We start from the raw sequence: 18,931 nt of genomic DNA on the forward strand, positions 1-18,931 counted from the left end.
GTGTGTGTCTGTCTGTCTGTGTGTTTCTGTGTGTCTGTGTGTGTGTGTCTGTGTGTGTGTCTGTGTGTGTATCTATGTATGTGTCTGTGCCTGTGTATGTGTCAGTGTGTGTGTCTGTGTGTGTCTGTGTGTGTGCGTGTCTGTGTGGTGCGTGTCTGTGTGTGTCTGTGTGTGTCTCTCTGTGTGTGTGCCTGTATGTGTGTCTGTGTATGTGTGTGTGTATGCAGCTAACCTGTGTGTGTACTCACTCACATATTTGTGCTATTTGGTTAATCAGCAGCCTTGGGAAATGTATGTCTATCATACTTATACAACCGCTCTATCACCAAGCTATATATCCTAACTCTGCCTACTGTGATTAGAATTGCATGGAAATTTCTAGATTAATTAATTCCCAATGAAAATCATGAAATATCAAATTAATAAATAAAAAATACTTATTGAGTTCTGACTTGACCATAGTAATTGCTATGTTTCTCTTGGTGATGAACTTATCACCTTAAATTACCTATTATTCTACCTTCCATGACTTTGTTATGAAATCATTTAGAAAAACAATTCAAAAGCTTTCAATGATAGGCTCGCTCCTTTTACTAGACCGGCTTCTTTTAAATAAAATGTTAGCATATTTTGGTATAGGATGTATCTCACAGCATCTGAGCTGTTCAAATACAAATAGACTGGTTCATTACAAGCTCTGCCATCTTTGGTGGATTGTCTTTTTCCCCTTAATAATGTGTTCATTCCTTTTCTTTCCCTTACCGCCTCTGCTTTCCTCTGTTTTTTATTACGTTAATTGTCAAATCTCACACATATGTGCTATATTTAATCATTTCCCCTCCTATCCTCCCTTCATCCCTTCCCATATCTTCCTAATGCCATCTCAAATTCATGGCCTATTTTTCCTTAATTTTTTATTGACATGTGTGTGTGTGAATAAATATATAAATACAATATACCGAGTTCATTTGGTCTGTGTTTTAGGCATAGGAGGAGTCATCCCTGGGGAAAACCAACTCTCGTCTCAGCGGGTTGTTCATGTCTCTTTATCTAGGGGTGGAACCCTGTGTGATTTCCCCCTTCCATGTTGGCATGTCAACTGGCGTTGTCACCATTCGGGTCTTGTTCAAAAAGACCAATGGTTGAGATTTCAGCCTGTAGCTTCCTTATCATCCATAGAAGACACAGTCTCATAACAGACTTTCTGGTCCTCTGACTCTTACAATCTTTCTACAGGGTGAATCTAAGGGTAAGTGTTCTTCTGTTTTTATCAATAAGTCCTTTCCGGTACAATTTTCCCTTTAACTTTTCTTACAGAGTGACCCTAGTTTTCTTCCTAACACCCTACTATGCTCAAATAGTGCTCACCTTCCTCTATGCAAGGCCTGCGTTCCAGTAAAACTAGAGTTTGGATGAGCGGTCAAGGCTGTTGACCTTCCTTTGGCAGTCATCTCTCCTGACAGGATTCTCACATGTGTAAATCTTTTAGGAAAAACATTGCAGACAGTGTGAATGACCTGCCTTGGGTCCGGTGACATCATAGGGACCACCCTCTGTGGGACTTTCCCCATCTCTCCCATAACATTTGAACTCACACAATGGAATCCAAGGCCACCCTGAAGAAGAAGAGAAAGAGGAATCACAAAATAGCAGCTTGAAGGCTGGAGAAAGAACTAGGGAGATGCTGGACAAACAGGCCTCTCCAGCAGGCAGCCCACTTTGCCTTGTGGTCCTATTTGTCCATGGCCTTTGCTTAAGTCAAGACCTCGGAGCAGTGTTCATCTTCACTGTTAGTTCAGACGTGACTTGGGAAGGGCTGAAACTGGAAGGTGCAAAACTGCTCCTTGAGCTTCTTAACTCAGTGGTAAACTCAAAAATAATTCTCAATATTCAATAAAATAATTAATAACGCAAAATGTGTTCTGGTTGAAAGCTGAAGTAGAGAAAGGCAAAACAAATCAATCTTGTTCCCACTTTCATCACCATCACTACCCCAGAAAAAGCACATTGCAGTCTTCCAAAGTGTTGGCGTCTAACAGCTGGAGAAAAAGCCCCGGTCCAGCCTCCCGCTTCTCTGCACGGATTTATGCTAAGCACAGTTCGGACGCTAAGGGGACCCTGGGTTTTGGTTTTGTTTTGTTTTGTTTTTTGTTTGTTTTGTTTTTCCTTTTTGCAATTATTCTTAAGATCATTTGTTTTTAAGGACCTTGTAAGAGTAAGCTGGCTGTCACCTGCTGTAGGATTTACACATCCTTTGGACCTTTCAATATCATATTAGTATATAGCACCCCAATGTTCCTCCCAAATCCAATTGCCAAATAGTTTCACCGCAATTGCTAGCAGATTCACTTATCAAATTAGTTAAACTATTTCCAAACAGAAATCAAACCCCCAGTGATGGTGGACTCGAAAGAGGAGGACTCAACAAAAGACTCCCAAAGGCTAATCTCGGGTATCTAAGGCTGGGAGGGTCACATAGTGATGAGACGTTCTTTCAAAAGAGGCTGAAGTGTGTGTGTTGGGGCGTGTAAATGACTCAGTGGGTAAAGGTTCTTGCAACCAATTCTGACAACCTGACAAGAGTTCAATTTCTGGATCCACATGGTGGAAGAAGAGAATTAACTCCCACAAATTGTCCTCTGACCCCCACACATACATTGTGTCACATGTGGCCGCACACACAAACACACACACCTAAACAAACAAACATGTAATTTAAAATAATTTTTAAAAAGGGGCTCCAGAGATGGCTCAACAGTTAGGGAACTTTCTGCTCTTCCAGGGGGCCCAAGTTCAGTTCCCAGCATCCACGTTACGAGACTCATAACCACCTGTAACTCGAGCTCCAGAGGATCTAGTGGCCTCTTCTGACTCCTCCAGCACATACCTCTCACATAGACAGATGCAAATCCACAGAATAAAAACTAAAATAAATCTTTTCCAATCAGCTTTGCAAAAGACACAGAAAGGGAATCAGTGAGAAAGGCTGGACACTCATCTACTCCAGAGTCGTGTCTTCAGTGCTTCTTTGTGCTTCCCACACTGGGGAAGGCTGTGAGAATGTGTGTATGTGTGTGTTCTTAACATATTTTTACTTTGGTCCATCAGGGACTAACACTTCTATACAATACAAATGAATGAAACAATTAATCAAATAACAAAGGTATATAAAAGACTTGCCTAACATTATTAAATTCAACAAATTACGTTTCGTTTAAAAATTATTATAGAGCCCATTTGAATTGCTGTAATTTTCCAAATACTCATTTTCAGTTTCTGTCCTTGCCTACCTGCTAGTGAGTCATCAACAGGTCTCAGACTGGCACAAGTTTGCAAGCCACTCTTCAAGGGACTCAGCCCCTAAAGAGTGTGGCTTATGAGTCTGCATGCAGGTACCTGGGCTATGAAAGACAGCCCCAGGGGGACAATCAGGACAGCTGGTCTATCAGGTTCCCCTAAATGGCAGGAGTGTCAAAAACATCTCTCACTGCAGCTCACAGTGACAGCTACACAACACAGCAGAGACCCGGGAGGCCCGGATGCGACGTGAAGAGCCAGCCACAGGCTGAGCGCCGAGCCAGCCACAGGCTGAGCGCCGTGCACTTGCTCAGACTAGCCCAGCTGCTGCAAGAGCCTTCCAAAGCAAACACAGCTCTCCCCGCGGCAGACTCAACAGAGCAAAAACCAACACCCAGAAATCAATGAGATGACCCAGTTCATCGTATTCCACAGCCCGCTATCTTCAAACCCAGGATCCCAAAGACAATAACAAACGATACTATTAGCCAGTGCAGGGGGCTAAAGCCAAAACCCAGAAACTCATTATTTTAAACCAACGCAATTCTCAGAATTCCAGGTCAACTACAAGAAAGAGTCATGAGCCGATCTTCGCAATTGAACTAAATCTCACCCATGTCTAATTGCAGTGTGCAAGACCAAATCCTTTTTCCCTTCTGCACAGCCTGCCTCCTGAAGTGTCTAAGCCAGGGGCTTCTCAGAGGGAGCGGGGCTGACAGTGTGGTTCACTTGAAGGAAATGTGAAGTCTGAAGCCAGCACATAGGGTTTAGGAGCAATCTGTGAGCTGGTCAATCTAGACAGTCTCGGCTTCAGTTTCTCCATCCATAAAACAGGACGAAGAGGCAGCCTCCTCCCTGGAAATACAGCTGAAATTGTTCAGCCGTCTTCAATAAAAGCTATGCAGTTGTGCGTCCTTACTATAGAGATGTAAGCCAGGCGTGATGTTTCAACCACGCCATCCTAAATCTGCTCTTTACAGTTTACCTCTTCCTTACGTTCAAATCACTGTTACATCCACTCGCCTTCTGCTCCCGGCATCATTACCTGAGAGGACAGTTGTGATCACGCCTACAGGCAACATGGAAAGACGGCACACAAGGGCTCTGCTTAACAGAGGTCGTTTGACCACTTCACGGGGCATTCGGGGGGTGCTAACAGGTTCCGTTAGGTAACCCTGTGGCTTTTCTCACCTTTTGCTCTCCCTACCAGGAAGTCCCTTATGACTTGCTTGCTTTGTTCAGCGTTTGGACGGCCTTGCTGTGACTGCACCCCTGTATAATGAAAATGCGACACTAGCTATGTGGTGCTGTGTTCTGATCTATGCTTCTTAACATCCACGCTTCTGCAGGTGAGGGGTGAGATTTAGCTCAGTTCCAATGCTGTGGACTTGGACAAATGAACCTCTCTGGGCTTATGTCTTTGATTGTAGCTTAAATATAATTTCTGCCCCGCCTTCCTCACAGATATAGACAGGAAGATGTAAATGATCATGTAGAGAGAATTTTGGAAATAACCTAAAACATTCAACTTATGTATCATTAAATTATGCTGTATAATGGATAGTAATTATTTTTTCTGCTTTCTTGTCAAGGAAAACCAATAATGTAGGATTCTCTTGCCATCTACCAACCATGACAGTTTTGGCTTTCTTTTTTTAAAAATAGAAGACAGATTTCATAATTTTTTTAAAAAAAACAACTAAAAACTATGCAAGCTTTGGTAAGAGTTTCTGGAAAATATTAGGGCTCCCGAGCCTAGTCTATCTATGTATATTTGCACCTACTTTGTCCTGTACGGACTTGCGTTTTCAGTGTGGACAGAATCCTGAGTCTGATCAAGATAATGTCCACTAAAAAAGACCTGGCATTGCATTGTCATCTCTTCCTGGAAAGAATGACAAAATACAGTCCTTGCCTTTTAAAATACATTATTAAGGCCCTGGATAAACATGTGGTCATTTTCAATTAAGATTAAGTCAAAGAGAATTTGAATAAAAAATGAGTTGCCAATATTCTCCTTTAGTAACATGATTAAATCTCCAAAAAATGTAAGTAAAATGTAACCAACTCTGGTAACATTTAAAGAACGGCAAGACAAGGGCTGTGCTTGCTGGGGAACGTGTGGGTTCTTTGCATGGTGTTCAGGCTGCAGCTAAGCCGCACCAGAGAGCCCCTAGGATCTGTGTGGGGCTCCGCGCCTCCACCATGAATCTATGCACAAATGGAAAGTGAGAGGAAGTAAGCCTGGTGAGCACCATCTCATGCCAGCGGAAACAGAAGTATTGCTCTAGGGCATTGGTTCTCAACCTTCCCAGTGTTGTGACCCTGCAATACAACCTCATGTTGTGGTGACCCCCCCCACACACACATACAGCATACAATTATTTCACTGATATTTGAGAACTGTAATTTTTACTGTTAGGAGTCCTAATGTAAATATTCGATATGTGACCTCAAAGGGATTATGATCCACAGGTTGAGAACCACTGATTTAGAGCAAGGACCATCTTGAAACTGTCTACAATACATGAGGGTCTTACCGGCCTGGGTATTTTCTATTCTTTCACCATTTGTACCAAGAGCACTCATCCAAAAATGAGTTCTTAACGGCATACTGGCAGCACAGACCTGAAACTCCCCGAACTGACAGTTACTCTGAAAACTTGGGTGTGAAAGCTCTAACCTCTGGAGCATGTGAGGTGAGAAGCTTGTAAGGAAAAAGGAAAGTAAGAAAGAGAGAAAAACCCACCCTCTTCAGCATCTTCTTCATCGGTCGCAGAGCAAAGTGCATCTTCCGTGCTTCTTAACGCCGAAGCATCTAATTATGAGGCTTTCTCCATTTGCTCTGTTTGTCCTGACTGCTGGGGTTTATCTGTGCTCAGAGTGTAAGTATCTCCTGCTCCTGCCACATGTGAACATGATATGACTCTCTAGTGATTAAGCTATTAACAATGTAAACAGTCTTTTCCTTCTCACCTGCTAGCCAGGCAAAGTATAGCAACTATTGGGTAGCACTGCTGTTTTATTGGTCTTGAAAAAGAGTATCATGACAAGGGTGCCTGCTGTCTGAAGGATTAGATGCCACCGCTGGACCACGTGAAATCTCTTGGCTCACTTTTACAGGTTTCTGCACTGAAATTATTGGAGGGAGAGAAGTACCGCCACATTCCAGGCCATTTATGGCTTCCATCCAGTACCGCGGCCGTCACATCTGTGGAGGAGTCCTGATTCATCCGCAGTGGGTGCTAACAGCAGCCCACTGTTACTCTTGGTGAGTCCCCCGTGTTTTTCCGTGTGTGTGGCTCTCGGTGACTAGGAAGAACAACACATGTTAGACAAAGCTTACTCCAGGAATTAAGAGCAGTAAAATGAACGACAGCGATAAAAGAGCACGATTAAAACGATCTACTCTAGTGATTTAGAATGTATGTACTGCTTATCTCTGGAATGTTCCATGAAGTGTTCAACAGCAGTTGACCACAAGCAACTGAAAGTGCTGAAAGGAAGCCTGTGTCCAAGGGGAGGTTACCGTATCCTGTTTCATGGGGTTTTGAGAATTGGTGTTTTTATTTAGATATTTCAGAATATTTGACATTTTTGGTAAGCACAGATATATTGCAGACAACACTGTGAGTATTGGCAAAGGATTTGCAGATTCTCTAGTTCTTCAGCTTTATGCTTTACCCTAGACATCCGAGGACCACACTTTGGAAATCACAACAATAAGAGATAGCAACTTCCCCTGGGGGGAAACAGTTATAGAGGATTTCTAAAAAGTGATCCGGAGCAGGTCAGCGGGGATGGGGATATTTAAAGGGAAGCTTCTCTGATCATGGAGGACAGCACCCCGCCCCCAGGCCCCTTCAGTTTAAGATGAAGTATAAATCTGTCTTGGGATGTTGTGAAGACAGTCGGTAGAGAGCTGATGGTGCTCACTTGAGTTTTCTGATTTCATTTCTTCTGTTTGCATATTCGTTTCTTTAAGCTTCTTGCCTGGATCCCTGATCACCTTCTCTTTTCCTTAAAACACGATAGCCCTTCACTTAAGAATATGTCTTAGGGACTGGAGAAATGGCTCAGTGCTTACGTGTACCCGCTGCTCTTAGGGAAAACCAGGGTGTGCTTCCCAGCACCCCGTGGTGTCTCACAACCATCCGTTAACTCTAGTTCCAGGGGTCCAATGTCTTCTTCTGATCTCTGCAGGCACCAAGCTTACATGTGGCACACAGACATACATACATACAAGCAAAATACTCAAACATAAAATAAAATGAAGAAATCTAATAACAAAAAGTTAGCTGGGCATGGTGGCACACACCTTTAATCCCAGCACTCAGGAGGCAGAGGCAGGTGATCATATCTGCCTGAGTTCAAGGCCAGCCTGGTCTACATGCTGAGCTTCACAGCAACCAGGGATAGATAGACACTGTCTCAAAAAAAAAAAATCTATCTTAGCTTCCAAATATTGCTATCTAGACATTAACACCATCTAGACAGAACAAGTGAAGTGTCTTGACTCCCTGCTTTGAGGATATTGTCTAGTTGCTGCCTTTTGATGGAACCCTGCTGGAAGTTCCAGGGCCTGAAAAGAGCGGAAAGACACGGTTTCTAAGAGCAAGTTGCTGGATTCCAGGTTCATATCTTTACTCGCCCATGCACCCCTCCCTTCTGTCCCTGCTTCCCACATCACTAGAAAATCTCACTCAAGGCAAGGTTTGTTCCTCTCCAGATAGGCTTCTTGTTCTCACTCACAGCTCGCCAGACAAGGAGCTGAGGTAGACTGTTCAGCAGATGCTGGTGGGAAGGAGAAAGAAAGAGAGGGTTTGGATTGGGGGCTAATTGTGAGACCTGGTGCATAGCATGTGAAGTCACAGCAGGAAGATAGATGAAGGTAGATGGTACTAAGTTAAATCTAAAAATTTGTCTAATGGGTTTAACTCAAGAAAAGTGTATCCCAAATTGGGGGGAAGAGATTATTTAAAATAACAACAACAATAACAATAATAAATAATAGAAGGGGAAGGGAGAGATGGAGAGGAGGAAGGAGGGGAGGCTGAGGGAGAACTGAAGAGAGGTCTGGGAGTTTAAAAGAAATCTTGCTAAATATCATTTTAAATGTCTGGCATATAAATGACTCTGAAGTATGTGGATCGAATTTCCACAGGGGACACTTGGGTGTAAAAATGTAGGCAGATCAGTGCTTGGAAAATTATTAAGCCTTATGAAATTCAAAATATTTATGAAACAGCTCAATGGTGGCTTCCCACAAATGTGCTCACAAGGCTCCTGGGGGAACAGTTGACTAAGCCAGCCCTTCCTTTCAGCACAGTGACAGGGAGAGGCAAATTTGGGAGGAAGGCTCCCTCTCAGCACCCATCTACTCCAGTCTTCCTTCGTGCCTTGGCAGTTATCCCATCAAACCTAGAAGGAAATGGATACCGGGTATGCTGGCACTCTAAAGGCCAGGGCAGGAGGATTGCTGGTTTGAGGCTGGCTTGGAGCACCCAGGAAGAGTCTACAAAGAAAGAAAGAAAAGTGAAGGAAATACATTTTAAAAAATACTCTTGAATTGTCTACTTTTCAATGTTTTAAATCATCAGGAGAAAACTTTGGGCTCTTTTTACTGACCCGCTTCCTCCCTGAACCCTTCTTTCTCCCTCTCACATGCCTAAACATGTTATCAGACGGAATCCCCACAGCCTCTTTCACACAGCCGTGCACCACCAAGCGCTAGAGGCAAATCAATGGAACTGTTTTTGGTTTTGTTTGTGCGGTGCTGGAGAATTGAACCTGAGGACTCGTGCCTGCTAGGCTGGTGCTCTACCACCACTGAGCTACATCCCCAGCCCACACCACGAGTTCTAATCCTGCCTGGATGTGCATCCCAGAGCCTCCACCTAATACATTCTTAATTTACCTGACCCCCAACTTCCTCGTCTATAAAATGGGGATCGTCTTCTCGCCCACCTCACTGGGCTGCTGTTCCAGTGAAGGAAACAGAGGAAGACATAGCTTATGCTTTAACACATGTTGCCAAGGATTGCTATATTGTCCTTGCAGCCTTCCATGGTAATAACCAAGCAATAAACATGATGGCCCACTTGTGTGACTGGGATAGGACTGGGAATATTTATCTTTTCTGACAGCCAGCGGCTTTTCTCTATCTGAGCCAAGAGAGACTCCAAGAAAAAGGAACGCTGTCTTTGATGCCAGACCTCAGGAGCTGGTCGAAACAGAGGCTCTGCTTAGCATCAAGACAGGCTGGCCTAAGAAGCAAGCTGAAGGAAGCCTGATACAAGGCAAAAGAAGAGTCCAGGCAAGAGCACTAGACTTGGGACACGAGACCTGCACGTGGCTCCTGCATCCTCTATGTGTGAGATGGTCACTTTGAACCAGTTAGAGGATCGATGAGGGCTGTGCGGCCCAGTGGCTTTAAAACTGAGGAGGGCATTGTGGGACTCCACTGAGGCCGTCTTGGCAGCCATCTGTGAAAGAGAAGAAATGCCTGACAAGCAATACCGGGGTTCTACTCTGCAGTTCCATGACAGGGCAGCCAGGGTGGGACTCAGGAAACTGCATACAAGTACCTCCAGGTGCTAAAGGCCACTCTTGGGAAACCCTTGTGATGTGCAAGTGCATGACCTTGGTACTAATTTTCTCTTGTGTGAGTTCACATCTAGACACAGATAAAGACGTGGAGTCCAGAGAGATGGCTCAATAAGAAAAAGACACTTACCAAGCCTGACCCACGTGGTGGAAGGAGAGAGCTAAGTCCTGAAAGACCTCTATGCACACACTTAGTACATACACATTGTGTGTGTGTGCCTGATTTTTTTTTTTTTTTATTTTAAGAAAAAAGATTTTAAAGAGGTAGAATCCTAGAACTCAGGTAATTACGTTTACTTCATGGGCAGAAGAGTTGACCATGATGGGACCGATCACAACTAAAAATTCAGAAAGCATATTGATCTGCATGGGGCTTATTAGCCTGTCGTAGTGGAGACAAAAATAACTCTAACATTTCAAAGTCAGCAGCTAGTGGAGGAACTGGGTGAGAGATGAACGAGCGCTGGAAATCTCCTTCACCAGCGGCTACCTTCCCCAGAGGTGTTGGTACCTCACAGCTGCCCTCGGGAGTGCTGTTTACAGACACACCTACTCTCCTGTCCCAGCTGAGGTCCTGGGGATTTTCTATCTTCTTCTCCCTCCAGAGCTTTGGGTTTAGTGGGCAAGTTGGATTTGAGTTTGAATCCATCCAAGGAAATCTAATCCATGTCCTCTGAGAAATTCCATCCCCATTCTGATTTTGCAATAGACAAACTTTTCAGCAAATAGAGCTGGAATTCCCAAAATAAGCTCTTTTGGTAGAAATTTAGAAGTGGTAATTCCAGGCAGCCGTAGGTCTGCCACGTGGGAACCCTCCCCCTCTGCAGTCCTGTGCGCATTCTCTGAACCTAGATCTGCCGCCTGCGAACCCTCCCCACTGCCTTGCACGTCCTCGGGACCTACACAGCCACTCCTTTCATGCCCTTTAGATTCCTGTGCCCTTCTTGATTTTTAAGAACACAAATCTGTGTGTATATGTTATGTGTTTCCACTGTATCCTGCCTTGATTCCTTTTTCTAGTTGAAAAGATAGAGTTTTATCACAAATAAATACAATTTTTGGTTTAGTTTTTAAGACAAGGTTTTTCTATGTAACTCATATTTACATATATATCATATATATTATATTATATAAAAATGTGTAATAATTCTGCGTCTGCACCCCCCCACTGCATGATGGAAATTGCACTGACATATTTTTTTTTCTTTTCTTTGTTTTTTTTCCTTGTTTTTGCTTGTTTGATTTGTTTTTTGGTCTGTGTGTGTGTGTGTTTGTGTGTTTGTGTGCACAAAAGCTTGAATACAGGACCTTGTGCAAGGTGGGTAAGGGCTCTACCACCGAGCTACACCTCTAGGGCATTTTTAGCACATCCTTGTTCTAAAAAAATTATTTGAAATGGCTTTCATAAATACACTACAACAGGAAATATCTGTAATACACAAATGGTTAAAACATGCAGCCAAAATGCCCCAAACAAAATCGTTTCTATTTTCATCATTGGCTATGAATGTACTCACATGTATTTGCTTGATCTGTAACAGACACAGGCTTCCTAGAATGAATCTCATGAACAGATGAGCCAGCAGGCACCCGAGGCCTCACCTTATTTATCTAAACACAGTGATGGAGAGATGTAGCAGCTCTAGGAATGGAGCACACTGACAGAGAAGCCAGAGATGTGTGATGAAATCCACTGGGGCTTCCGTCGCTTCACCTGGCCCTAAGTGGGTCTCCTTGGACTCTGTCCTTGGTCTTTCATGCGTGTGACCTCCACCATCTCCCCCTACGACTGTTGGGTTTACACATCATTGTGTTACCTCTAATTTCTTTGCTCTTTTAGGTTTCCTAGAGGCCAGTCTCCCACAGTGGTCTTGGGAGCACATTCTCTTTCAAAGAATGAGCCCACGAAACAAACATTGGAGATTAAAAAACTCATCCCATTCTCAAGATCTGCGTCAGGTTTCACATCACACGATATCATGCTAATAAAGGTAGGTAGATTTGCCTCCATCTGTCTCTTCAATATTCTCATACAAGATCACTCTGTTAATCAACTACATGAAAGCATTTTGGCAGCACCTCCCTGTGTTTGAGGTAACTGAAATGTTCTATGAAGGTTCAAATTACCCCATATACTCCCATGAATGGAAAACAAAAACATTAGAGATGTGTTTATGCCAGGGAAACCAATGGTACTGCTCCCTATGTGGAAGAGCAACATGTCAGCAGCCCCAAGGATCCCCAGGAAATGTTTGTCCCCCAAATGCTTTTCACATTAGCGACTGAAAAATACAACAGTTGTTTATGTAACAGAGCCAATTAAGGGACTTCAGGGAATCAGAAATGAGTTAAAAGTTAGTCTAGACCATACTTTGTCCAGCCCAAATGTGGTCTAGACCATACTCAGGGGCCCTATCCAGCAGGAAGCAGCCCAGCCCACAAAGTCATGACCTATACATGCCATTCCCCAGAAAACCCTCCAAGGCAGGGCAAAGGCCAGTTTGCTCAAGACTGGGCAGAACTCCTACTCTGTATATGCTTCCATCCCCAAACATCAGTGAGTTCCATGGAGAATGGAAATCACATTCAGAGAAAATCAACAGCCAAAAATGCAGCTGCAGATCATCACCAAAGTAGATTCGAGGGGAAGAGATGCCTTCCTGAGGCAGAGGGACCACACACCCAATGCACGGTCAAATAGGATCTAGTTGCAGAAACCCCTGGGGAAGAATAATTTACCCCGTTTTCTATCTTTCAGCTTCACACTGCTGCAGAACTCAACAAGCATGTCCAACTGCTTCAACTGAGATCCAAAAACTATATTAGAGATGGAACCAAATGCCAGGTTACTGGCTGGGGAGCCACCAACCCAGATCTGTTAAAAAACTCTGATACCCTGCAAGAAGTCACTGTTACCATCATAAGCAGAAAACGCTGCAACAGTCAAAGCTATTACAACCGCAAACCTGTTATAACCAGGGACATGGTATGTGCAGGAGATGCCAAAGGCCAAAAGGATTCCTGCCAGGTAAGCATCTGTTGCGGAATGTTATCTTAAGGTATGTTACGTTTGTTTATGCTGTGGAACATTTGCTGCATTCTTTTATGTTGCATTTGTTTAACTCTGTGAAGCTGTGTTACTGTGCCTGCCTAAAACACCTGATTGGTCTCATAAGGAGCTGAACAGCCAGTAGTGAGTCAGGAGAAAGGATAGGTGGGACTGGCAGGCAGAGAGAATAAATAGAAGGAGAAATCTGGGAAGAGGGATTGAGGAAGGAGAAAAAGAGGGAGAGGAGGACTCCAGGAGACAGCCACCCAGCTACACTGCAAGCCACGGAGAAAGAAGTGCAAAAAAGGTATACAGATACAGAGAAAGATAAAAGCCCAGAAGCAAAAGGTGGATGGGATGATTTAAGTTAACCTAGCTAGGAACAAGCCTAGCTAGAGCCGGGCATTCATAAGTAAGAATAAGACTCGGTGTGTGCTTATTTGGGAGCTGCGTGGCGAGGTCCTCAAAGAGTAAAGATTTAAAAACAACCAACTTCAAGCATCCTCATTGGAAGTGGAGACCAATGAACTGTAGTCACTTTTGCATTTTCTGACACTGAGGGGAGATGTGGAGACCAGGAGGCCACAGTTCTGAAAATTTACTGTCCACTCTTGCAGGGTCCCCTACTCTTACGTACTTACCAGTGTGAACTCCTCCAGCAATTAAGCTGCGCTCATAAATACTTGCTCATCCCATCAGACACCTGGCTGTGTTTTTACAGGTGTCCCCTGAAGGGCATTACCATCCTTAGGAAGTCTGCCAGCCCTGAGGACATAAGTAGAAAATAACTCCCTGCCCCCAAAGGACCAGTTTTTAAAGTGATCCTTAGAGAAGACTGAAAAGATGCATATGCCAGAAGCTCCAAAGTACAGCTTGCGTTTCTTAAATAACATGGACTTCTAAGATAAAATGCCCACAGAAATGTATTTTTCACTGTTCTGGGAGTTGGAAAGTCCAGAGCAAGACAGTAGTGGATCTGGGGTCTCATGAGGAAAACATTCTGCTTCGTAGATTGTCTGTTTTCTTCCTAACCTGGCCCGAGGTAGGGAGTCTGGGATTTTGATCAGTGCTCTTACCCCATTCGGGAGAAATCCTGCTGCATGACCTCGCAAATCCCTACCTAAGCTGCTAACCCTTGGGAGACTGGATTGCTCTCCATGACTGAGAGGACACAAGTCCTCAGATCACAGACTGGTTAACGAAAAGCAACTGTTATTCTCTTTCAGACTTTTTTGTGCGCAGAGATGGTGAGAAAACACTGGGTAAACATTTTAGAGGACTGATAAGCAGCATAGATGGCTCAGTAATTTAAAGCCATTCTTATGTCGTGTCTATTTATTTATGTATTATGTGTGGGGGCTAATATATGTGGAGGCCAGAGGACAATTTGTGGGAAGTTCCTCCTTCCACCATGTGGGTCCTGGGGCGGAACTCAGGCCATCAGACTTGGTGACAAGCAAACTCTATCTGAGCTATATCTCGCTGGTCCCAGATTACTAATTTTTAAAAATAAGAGTTTAATACTTGCATCCTACTAGAGTAAGCCTTGCTGGGTTGGCTTGAAGACTCCCTGAGACCACCACCCTCCTAACCAGGTCAGCAACTCTAACTAAGCCTGACAATGCCCTGCACTTGGCCATGTGACCAGCAGCAGACACTGGTCCTCATATCTGAAGGCCAACTCTTTGACCGGAAGGCCATGCCACCTCCTCTATAATTGCTTCACTTAAGACAGAATTCAGTTGAGTGCTCTGTTAGGGTGGGTCCTCTGAAATCACCCCAGTTGGCGGGGGGTTACATACACAGAGCCATCTTCAAAGGTGTGCAAGTGACAAATTAAAAACAAAAAAACAGGAAAAGGCAAGGGAAGCCCAACACAGTTCCTTCCACCACGCCACTCACAGTGCTCGGTTTCTCTTTCCTCCTGGTCTCAACAACGATTTGGTTCTAAGCCCACTGGTATCAGACTGACATTCACAATTTTGAGCTTTATTTTATTTCAGTGGAAAATTTCAAACTCTCTGCTCTTTAACCAGCAAAGTCCAGAAGCCACTGATTACCTAAGGAGGTGTGTGCATAGACGTAGGGCAGAGAGAACAGAGACATAAAATGGGCAGAGAGGCCAATTCATGGTTATTTATAGACAGAGATTGCAAACACAGGGAGAAGCAGGGATAGACAGACAGACAGACAGACACAGAAAGCCTATTCTGAATAAGAGGCTTGTTGGGGGCTCTGAGTCACAGAGAAACCAAAGACTGTTAATAACACTAAAGAAAACAGTGACTTTAGGAAACCACCAGCTTCTCACTAAATATGTGCCAATTTTCCTTTTCCAGGGAGATTCAGGTGGCCCCTTGGTCTGCAAAGGTGTCTTCCATGCCATCGTCTCTGGGGGCTATAAATGTGGCGTTGCCAACAAACCTGGAATCTACACCCTATTGACTAAGAAATACCAGAGTTGGATCAAAAGCCAGCTTGCCCCATCCAGTGCGAACTGAGATTGTAAAGGGTTTTTTAGATCTGCCAGTCACTTGCTTCTTTTTGTGAAATGTGCTCGCAGATCAATTTCATCTGCAGATGCAGCTAACTGCAGGAAGCCTGCGCTACAGCTGGGGCATATTTCTGTGTCTTAAGGACTCATTTTGTTTACTGCTGTCTAGGCAGCAGTAAATAAATAAATGCCCGATTTTGAGAGAAAATTAAAAACAAAATGAACAAACTCATTTTGTTAAGGAACCACGCTCTTTTTCATGTGTGTTAGTGATTTATTTTCACCACGTTGGTTTCATTCTAAATAAAATGGAAAGTCTGTCTTTGTCTTTATGAATATCAAATAATATCTATCCTGCCTCCATCCATACTCCTCAAAGGGCATCTACAGAGCACAATAATGGTACCTCCTCCAATTATGCTTGTATTGGGATTTCTGCCAAATTATCCCATGCTATTCGGGTGTTTTTAATTATCATAAAATTTTTAATGCGTTTTTAATGTGCTAAATGCTTTTTTAAAAGAATGTTTAATTATGTGATACAGTATTAACAACTATAGATACTCAGATACAATATAGATCTTCAGAATTTATTCATCCTGGAAATTAAAATTTTATACTCAATGAAGAACAATCTCCCATTTTACTCACTCCTCATCCCCTACCGACTACCATTTTGTTCTAAGTTTTGATGAACTTTTGTACTATCTGAAAAGTTTTTGCACCCCAATAAACCTCTACACCAATGCAATAATCCAAATCAGACCAAATCAAACTGAATGAGAAAAAGCCCAGATATAATGGGTGCCAGCGCTCCTGGGTGGCCTTCCAGGACCTCAGAGAGGAGATGGGGAAGGAAGACCGAGAAACCACATGTTTGATCTCTGGGTTGCTGTTTAAATACCCTGTGGGAATGGTCTTGAGTATCTCTGAGGAGGGGGGTCACTGTTTGGAGGACTTTCTTGGAGGTGGAGTCTGTACTGAGGAAACTCCCAGGGGAGGGGCTTGGAATGGAACTTTCCACCCAAACCTTCCAGACTATTGGATACATGGATACCAGAGTCTTGGGTGATGCTTCCAACCAAACACTATTGTGAAAATAATAAACAGAAATACAAACTCAGTGCAAAAACTATCATCATGGTACACACAAATATTTGGGTAGTAACTGTCGACTTATGCCACGCTCTATTCCAGAAAGAGTTTAATTAAATGTATAAAATCTCTGTGATAGAACAAAATACAGTATTAAAAATTACTGGGCGAAGATTAGAGGAGAAAGGGGAAATAAGAGCAAGACAGAGGAGAGGAAAGAAGGGAGGGCAGTGTCAGAGACCAGCTTCCACAAAAATACTACTTATAAGGGTAGGGGAATGGGGATTAGGAAAATAAGTAAAGAGAATGAAGATGCGACAGAAAACATATGATTGTACCGGGAGTCCCAGTGAATACTGAAATTTGCCTGCGCTTAATTTTCCATACCCCAATACAACAGGGGGAAGAAGACAAAAGACTGTTCTAGCATGATACAAAGACAAGTAGAACAGTTACTTGCAATACTTTGAGTCATCGAGCCATTAATCCATGAGAAAAGCATTCTGCTGTTTAAGCAGTAAACCTACCCTAGACCAAATATCATGAAGGTAGTCACTCCCAAGGTCAAATCCCCTATCTCAAAAAGAAGGAGCAGAAGTATGCTTGAATATCCCGATTATTGATCGGGATCTACCTGTATGGGCCATCTTAATGTCAAAAAGACCAAGTAACCACACCCTAGGTTAGGGTGTGTAGCCACACTAGTTGTCAACATCTTTGGACAAGCTAAAACTCTCTGACCTTCAGACAAGGTGGAAATAGGCTCACATTTTTGGGCTTCCACAGGGGAAGGGCTAGAGGGGCGGGAAAGGATGGGAAGAGAGAGAAAAGGATAGGAGGAGCACCCACGTGCCACTCTTCTGAAGTAAGCTTCTGCCTGAACACTTGCTAGGAAGATTCACATATGGCCTTGTGAGTTGGCCCATGCAGAAAGAATAAGTAATAAGTTATATGAATTGTGGTCAAGGAAACAAAATTAAGTGACTTATACCAAACTAAGACTAGAGAGAACTGCCTTCCATGATCCTTTTGAGGATACTATGACAATCTATACATCACTGAGGTCTCACATGAGATCACAAATTTGTGTGATTGATTTTTAGATGCTATAAAAATGAATATAAAATGAGGTAATAAAAATAAAAATTTTAAGAGGATACTCTGGCATGTTTCCCATATCTCTTCTAACTATAACAGTGTCTAAAACCATGAGATTATTTGCAATGAAGGAGTTAAACTCTCCCACTCTCACAACTGAATTTAGGTCTGCCTGAATCTGTCCTTATTGTATATCTGAAATCCTTTTCTGACCAGGAGCACTTTTAAAATGGCAAGCAGTGTGGTTGCAGCAGCCCTGGATGCTGGCTCCCCCTCTCTTGGCCTTTTAACATGGTGGAGGCTGTTCACCCCCAGCTCTGGGATGGCCTGGTAGGAGCCATGCTCACCACCTCAGTTCTGGAAAGCAGCTGGCCCATTCTGCCACCAAGTAACTTGCAGCACACTCCAAAAGAGTCAGAGCCATTTGTGCCACCAGCATGAACCAGGAAGTTGTTCCTTAAAGGAGCGCAGTGTTTGCTCTAATGCTGAATCAGGAAGCCTCTTAAAAGAGCTGCGCTTCTGCTCTACACTACCAAACAGAGTCTGTCTGAAAATATGCAGCTACCAAGAAGCTGAGCTTGGCTCCTGTTTTTGTGGGTTCAGAAGCCCTCTTTTTTTTCTTTTTTCTTTTTTTTTTTTAACTGTTTTAGGTCTTTTGTAGATTCATGCCAGACAGTGAGTGCCATTTTGTAAGTGGAGGTCGCTCGTTAGTTTATCAGTGGTCCAGACCCAAATAATCACACAGAAACTATATTAATTACAACACTGCTTGGCCAATTACTTAGGCATATTGCTAGCTAGCTCTTGTATCTTAAATTAACCCATTTCTATTAATCTGTGTATCGCCATGGGGTTGTGGCTCATTAGTAAGATTTTCCAGCATCCTTCTCCTTCGGTAGCTACATGGCATCTCCCTGACTCTCCCTTCTCTCTCTCTCTCTCTCTCTCTCTCTCTCTCTCTCTCTCTCTCTCTCTCTCCACACACACACACACACACACACACGTATTTATGTATATATATGTGTGTGTGTGTGTGTGTGTGTGTGTGTATGTTTGGATTTCCCACCTGGCTTTACTCTGCTAAGCCATTGGCTGAAACAGCTTTATTCATCAACCAATAAAAGTGACACATGTACAGAAGGACATTCCACATCATTTCTATGTTTTTTTTAATCATAGTTTTTGGAAATCATTAGCTATGTACTATGGAGGATTTTAGGGGCTGGGAGTTGGCTCAATGGGTACGAGCACTTGTTAGGCATATTGAGGACCCAAGTTCCCTGGTACACACT

General features: G+C 43.4%; 1 protein-coding gene across 1 annotated transcript; it reads left to right on the top strand.

Annotated features, from left to right (window-relative positions):
* Nucleotides 1-6,121: 6,121 nt before the first annotated feature.
* Nucleotides 6,122-15,454, top strand: Gzmk (granzyme K). Its single transcript, XM_057790034.1, has 5 exons — nt 6,122-6,182; nt 6,421-6,568; nt 11,744-11,894; nt 12,662-12,931; nt 15,292-15,454. Exons 1-5 carry the CDS (start codon nt 6,122-6,124, stop codon nt 15,451-15,453), a joined length of 792 nt encoding a protein of 263 aa, XP_057646017.1. The 3' UTR covers nt 15,454.
* Nucleotides 15,455-18,931: the final 3,477 nt, after the last annotated feature.

This window comes from Chionomys nivalis, chromosome 15, assembly GCF_950005125.1.
Source record: "Chionomys nivalis chromosome 15, mChiNiv1.1, whole genome shotgun sequence".
Taxonomy (NCBI): Eukaryota; Metazoa; Chordata; class Mammalia; order Rodentia; family Cricetidae; genus Chionomys; species Chionomys nivalis.

Coding starts and splice junctions, on each gene's coding strand:
- Gzmk (XM_057790034.1), top strand. CDS start 6,122: ATGAGGCTTTCTCCATTTGCTCTGTTTGTCCTGACTGCTGGGGTTTAT. Junction 6,183..6,420: donor GGTTTATCTGTGCTCAGAGT/GTAAGTATCTCC, acceptor TCACTTTTACAG/GTTTCTGCACTGAAATTATT. Junction 12,932..15,291: donor GCCAAAAGGATTCCTGCCAG/GTAAGCATCTGT, acceptor TTCCTTTTCCAG/GGAGATTCAGGTGGCCCCTT.